Source organism: Pezoporus wallicus, unplaced genomic scaffold (genome assembly GCF_028554395.1).
Source record: "Pezoporus wallicus isolate ANWC-B61680 ecotype Strahan unplaced genomic scaffold, APGP_CSIRO_Pwel_v1 contig_7545, whole genome shotgun sequence".
In the NCBI taxonomy this organism is placed as follows: Eukaryota; Metazoa; Chordata; class Aves; order Psittaciformes; family Psittacidae; genus Pezoporus; species Pezoporus wallicus.
In genome coordinates, this window is record NW_026642398.1 from 4,313,508 (window position 1) to 4,320,022 (window position 6,515).

The 6,515-nt window shown below is 40.2% G+C and overlaps 1 protein-coding gene across 1 annotated transcript; it reads left to right on the forward strand.

Moving 5' to 3' along the window:
- Window positions 1-439: 439 nt before the first annotated feature.
- On the forward strand, window positions 440-4,418 carry LOC130610135 (ATP synthase mitochondrial F1 complex assembly factor 1-like). The gene is made up of 2 exons (XM_057429773.1): window positions 440-1,212; window positions 4,279-4,418. Exons 1-2 carry the CDS (start codon window positions 495-497, stop codon window positions 4,416-4,418), a joined length of 858 nt encoding a protein of 285 aa, XP_057285756.1. The 5' UTR covers window positions 440-494.
- Window positions 4,419-6,515: the final 2,097 nt, after the last annotated feature.

The following is a 6,515-nucleotide window of genomic DNA, read 5'->3' on the forward strand; positions in this document are numbered from 1 at the left end:
TTTAGCTAGTCTCGCAACAACTGTTTGTAGATGCTGCTTTCCCTAAGGCTGATTACAGAGTACACTCTTAACACCTGCATCACCTAGAAAAGCTCAAAATTGGCTTTGGATGAAGGGCGAATGATTTTGTGATGAACAGCATTTAGCGCAATGCCATGGTGATGGTCATAAGAGATTCTGGAATTGGCACTAATTTTTGTATCTAAGAAACACTGAAAATAACTTTCCAGGATATTAACTTTTATTTTCCAGGAGCAGGCCTACTATAAATGTTATTATATTCTTTCTTCTAAGAAATAGGTAAAAGTGCTCATTTACTTTATTTTCTCTCAAGAATTGTATTAGAAAACAAGCACTCCACCACCATGAATTCAAACCAGAGGGTAGCCCCCATAATTCTATTGTGATCTATAATATATCTTCCTGCCTCTATGAAGTACTGACATAAGATCCAGGAGCTACAGAGATCCAGTCCAGATGTGTTTGAATCCTGTATGGAAAAAAGAACTGAAGTGAAAAAGCAGCCTGTGAGGTACTCCAATAAAGGAGAATTTATCAGATGCATGGAGGAAAAGGCAAAAGGCTTGGGCTCAAAGATATCTAAGGGTGGAATCACAAAGGACAAGACACTTGATTCAATTCTGAGAGTTGAGATGGTGAAAGAAAAGTCAGCGGAGGAGATAAAACAGATTTGGAATCAGTATTTTTCTGCAGAAGACATGGTTTATGCTGTTATTCCTGCAGAGAAGTTTGATTTAATATGGAAGAGAGCCCAGAAATGTCCATCGTTTCTATATGCTTTGCCGAGAAAAGAAGGCTACAAGTTCTTTGTGGGGCAGTGGTCAGGAACAGAATTGCACTTCGCTTCCCAAATAAACATTCAGACCCAAGGTGAAACTGCCGCTAGTCAGTGGGTCCTGTACCATTTCCCTGATCTACAGAAGGAAAAAGAGATAGTTCTAATGACAGCAGAAATGGACTCCAAGTTCTTGGTGGTACATGAAGCACAGTGCTTGGGGAAACAGGTGCAGCTTTTCTATGCAACAGATTATTCTGAGACCTATGAACTAGTGGAGTCCTTCAACCACGCATCTAGTGAATTTAAATATATGTCAGTTATAGCAGAGCTTGAGCAAAGCGGGCTTGGAAGAGATCTGAGACCTCTTAAATTTAAACATTTTAACCATGACAAGTGCAAGGTCCTACAGCAGTGTCAGAGCAATCCAAGGCACAGCTACAGGTTGGGCAGAGAAGAGATTCAGAGCAACCCTGTGGAGAAGCACTTGGGGGTGTTGGTTGATGAGAAACTTAACATAAGCCAGCTTCAGCGTGCACTCGCAGCCCAGCAAGTCAACCATATCCTGGGCTGCATCAAAAGGAGCGTGACCAGCAGGTCAAAGGAGGTGATCCTGCCCCTCTACCCTGCTCTTGTGAGACCTCCCCTGGAGTATTGTGTGCAGTTCTGGTGTCCTCAACATAAAAAGGACATGGAACTGTTGGAACAAGTCCAGAGGAGGGCCACGAGGATGATCAGGGGACTGGAGGACCTCCCGTATGAAGACAGGCTGAGAAATCTGGAGCTGTTCAGCCTGGAGAAGAGAAGGCTGCGTGGAGACCTCATAGCAGCCTTCCAGTATCTGAAGGGGGCCTATAGGGATGCTGGGGAGGGACTCTTCATTAGGGACTGTAGTGACAGGACAAGGGGTAACAGGTTCAAACTTAAACAGGGGAAGTTTAGATTGGATATAAGAAGGAAATTCTTTCCTGTTAGGGTGTTGAGGCACTGGAATAGGTTGCCCAGGGAGGTTGTGAATGCTCCATCCCTGGTGGTGTTCAATGCCAGGTTGGACAGAGCCTTGGGTGACATGGTTTAGTGTGAGGTGTCCCTGGGCACGGCAGGGGGGTTGGAACGAGATGATGTTAAGGTCCTTTCCAACCCTAAATATTCTATGATTCTATGATGCTGTGAATGAGTCCATGATAGCACTCGGAGTGTTCCATTGGCAAATCCATGGTTAATCCACCACTCGGATGAAGCGTGAAGTTTCTGTTCCCCTCATTCAAAATGTGTATTAGAAGAGGAAAGGAATCGAGGAAAGCAAAAAGTGTGATCAAAGACATGGAAGAGCTGTCTCATGAGAAATGACAGCATGACTATTCCCTTAGTAGCCTGGAATTCTTCTAATGGGAAAAGAGGTTATTTAAAGGGGATATATGACAGAGGGCTATGAAATCATGAGTGGCATTAACCAAAAGCATAAGGAGCCGTTTTTGACTGTGTCTTCAGTATAAGAACCAGAGTCAATTAAATCAAGTGAGTGAGAGCCCAGTTCAAAAGGAACAAGGGAGTACTTAGCTCTTCACACAACAGGTTGTAGATCTGTAAAACCCCTTGAGATAGGAGCTCAATGGATGCAAGACAATTTCACTGGTTTGAAGGGAAACTGGACAAATAAATAGAGGAAGGATGCATTAGGGATTACTGAGTAGGCTAAATAGAGGCATAGGATGGAAGCACCACAATTGCTTGCTCTGCTCTTACTTACTCCCAACATATCCATTTTCAGCTGTGGCTGAAAACAAAATGGAAGATAAATGGACCACTACAGCCATTTTTTATGTCTTTGGGGACTTTTGCCACTGAGTTTAGAAGCAGCAATTCTAGTCTTTTAAACCATAATTGATTCATTGATTTATTTATGCCATTCTCAGTATACACAGAATAAAATAATTATCTCCTCCTTGGTTTTCAAGTATCTTCCAGACATATCACCAGTTTACTTTTTCCTTCCATTTTTAAGCCAACTGCCTTTAGAAGAAGATAAATACTTTGTTTTATTGTTGAGAATTTTATCATAGAATTTGTGTGGTTAAGTAGAATAAATATCGTTAGACAGATAATAGGAAAAGATTTCATATGAAACATTTGAGTTGCAGGGAACAGTGACACTCATGATGTCATCTGTAGCTGTACAATTTCTTTCCCATCAGCTTGTTAGCCCATGTCATCACTTGTTTTTGTCCAAGTGGAGTTTGTTAAATATGACAGGAAATTTGGGAGGGTGATATAAGCTTCAATTTATTCTTACCCCATTGCAGTCTGCAGTCAGAGTGACTTTATCCTTACACATCAGATTTTGTTGGAGAAGGAAGATGCTGGGATTATGTTTTACCCCATTAAGTTAATGCAGAAGAATCTAATAAGACTTGCATTGTTCCTTGTGAAATCATAAAAGCATAAATGAGATGTATCAGACAGATCCCACTGTATATTCATGCAGACAACTACAGCTATTCTGGTGCATTGCTAAAGAAAAACTTATCCATTGTTTACAGTATTTTTCTATTGATATAAATGAGCAATTGAAACTAAATTACTGAGACGTGCTTTCTACTGCAGTTTGAGTCACCCATATGTTCCAAAAAGGAGGTCTTTTCTACTTAGACCAAAAATTCCACAAAGGACTGAATTATGAGATATAAATCATTTCATTTCTCTGAAAGGAAGGGGATTGTTTTTATACTCTTGCATCTTTCTGTCCTTCCTTTAATGACATTCACACCGTGTCACCTAGAATTAGTGTCATACAGGAACAGTTTGAAGCAATCAAAGCTTCTATTTTAGAAAACTACAGAAACTTAGAAGGAGAAAGCCTATAAACATATGGTGTTTAGACAGGTGTTCTGTAAAATACAACTTTCCCCAGGTGAAGTTGCTGTCAGTGCTTTTAATCAAAAGAATACAAAAAGAATAGTCTGTCCATTTTCTTCCCCCTCTTCCTTGTGTTTTATTATTATGTTATGAAAAATAGAAGTCATGACCAACTTTTACATTGTGTTTTTCACCAACTAAAGGAAGGAAGAGGGCAGGTGGAAAATAAAAGGTCTATGAAGTGTAAGAGAATTACAAGAGCAATGAAAGTACAACTCCTTACTGACCAAGGAAGGAAATGTAAATGACTTGGTCTTTCAGTGGCTGACAGTCCCCCAGAGCTCTCATCATCTTCTCCGTATCTTCCTTTTGAGGTAAGCTAGTGAGTAAGCATGGGCATGCTGGGAGCAAACTCAAAGAATATAAAAGGAATGTTAGTTTTGGTTTGGGTTTGCACTTGAAAGAAGGTATATGAGATATACATACACACATATCCATCTCCCTAGAGATTTCATTGCCATTACTGGGACACCAGTCATTCTCCCTTTCCTTTACTACTTAATTACTATTGAATTCTACCAAAGTTATGCCCCCTAAGTGTCTCTACTATTTTGCATGCAATGCAGGCTCTGAAGCAAAAATCCTTAAGAAACAGATGAAAAGTGAGACTGCAATTCTTTTCCAGACTAATTCACCTGAATTTGGACTTCTATATGCAATGCCTACATTTGTGCTAGATGTTCAAGCTCGAATCATGGCAACCTAGGTTCAAACATATATAGAGTGCTACCTGAAATTATTCAAGGCATCTCAATTGCAGCTGCGTGCAAGAGACCCAGACTTCTTTGGAGGTGCGGTGGAGGTGAGGAAGGATAGCTTAAAGCTTGTGAGACGTTCCTGGGCACACACCTGGGCTACTGAATCAAGACTGTAGTCACATAGCCAATAGAGCCCCAGACTGCAATTCAACTTAGCTATAGCAAGTGCCTACTGCCTGGTCAGCTGAAAGATGGGCTGCATTACTAGGTCCCTATTGACTGCAATGAGACCATGCAGTCCTAGACAGAATATGCAGAATTATATACACCAGTGCCAAAATTAACTCAGTAGATCCAATTAGCTGGTTGCAGCCAGCTCCAACATCCCCACCACAGGACACAGCTCAGTCCAAAGCTATGCTTTCCTTTTGACCTGGGTCTGATTGATATCTGTAAGTGCTCCACTTAAACTGTCTAATTTCAGCACTCAAGTTCTTCAGAGACTTAAAATCCCACTTCCACCTGCAGGTGTTTCAAGCCTGCCACTTTCCTTTTGAACATGCTATTTAAAGTTGTCCCTGAAAGAAATACACCCGTCTAGAATTGTTTATAATAATATGAATCCTATCAGCAAGCAGAAAATGCATCAAAAGCTGACAATTTGTTTTGAGAAAAAGAAGGGGAGATATCGTGTCCTGTGGTGAGATAATATCCTGATGTTTAAAACATTCAGCCAATCTTTTCAGACTGCTGCCTCTCCAGGAGAGGATTTGCTTTATTTTTGTTGTGTAATAGCTAACTTATTAGAGCTTCATCTCCAGCTGGATCTTTAGCCACTGGAGCTATGCAAGTAATAAACGCTTTCTGTATCTTTCCATCCTTTCTTTTTACCTTTATTTTTTCACAGTAGGTGGGCTTTCATTGACTACCTGAAATAATTGACCTACAGAAGCACCAAGTTGTTAATCAACTGTTTCTACATGTGTATCATCCTCTGTTTCTTTTTCTTAACTGAGAATTTGCCCTCTAACAGAGCTTCCTACATTTACGTTGAATTATTTGTCTGACAGAAGCAGAGATTAGAAAATCTCATCCCATTTTAGACTCACTGTCAGTGTTCTGAGCAAGTAGAAAGGGGGGAGCAGGGAGCAGTGGATGCCCACATGAACAACAGTGCTGGGATGTTACCAAGCAACAGGACAGAGATATGTCAAAAGGGCAAGGAAGATGGGGAAGACAAACAAAAATGTAGACAAAGGATTGGAGAAGATGAAGGGAGGCATCATGATTGCCTGACCTCCTTCTTATTTCTTACCTGGAGTTGCAGTGGTGTCCCTAAATACAGGCTGTGTAAAGCATCCCAATTTATTTACATGGAGAATGGGGAAAGGCTGGTGGGCTACCTGATTGTCAAAGGATTATTCTGTCAGCAGTACACTGAGTGAATAGAATGGGACACAGTGTGCATATGAACATGAAAAACATGTGTTTTTTACTGGGAGAGAAGGAGTCACAGTGCAAACAGATCTTGTTGCAATACACACAGAGTAAAATATATTAGAATCTGATTTGACAGTCCAGTTCACAGTCCACAGAGCAGTTTAAATTCGGAAGTTATATTTTCTTGGGGTTATGAATGTCTTAAAATATGCTCTTGCACCTGTTTTCTACACCTTTTTCTCTACCCAAATCATTTAAATTAGATCAGCTTTCTTCAATGCGAGAGACAAGGAAAAGATGAGATGTAGAATCACTATCTGCCTACATCAATTTTTGCAAGAGAATTTATGTCTAACAGCCCTTTAATGCATATTCTAGTCCTTTGTTTGGTTTCCAAGCTTGACTGAAGTGGGATACAGTAAATGCTTAAGGAACCATACTTATTTGGATAGCAATATGGCAAGATAAAATGTCAAAAGTTGTATTCAGCTCCTCTTATATTCTTTGAGTAAACTTTAACAACCCCTTGATAAACATAGGAACCTGGTATTTTGTTTCCCTGAAAGGAGAGGTTTCCTTATATGCATTCCATGTATATAAAGAATAGGGAACAAGTTTTTCCCATGACATTACTAAAGCAGCTTAAATTCATGGGGTTTAGTCTT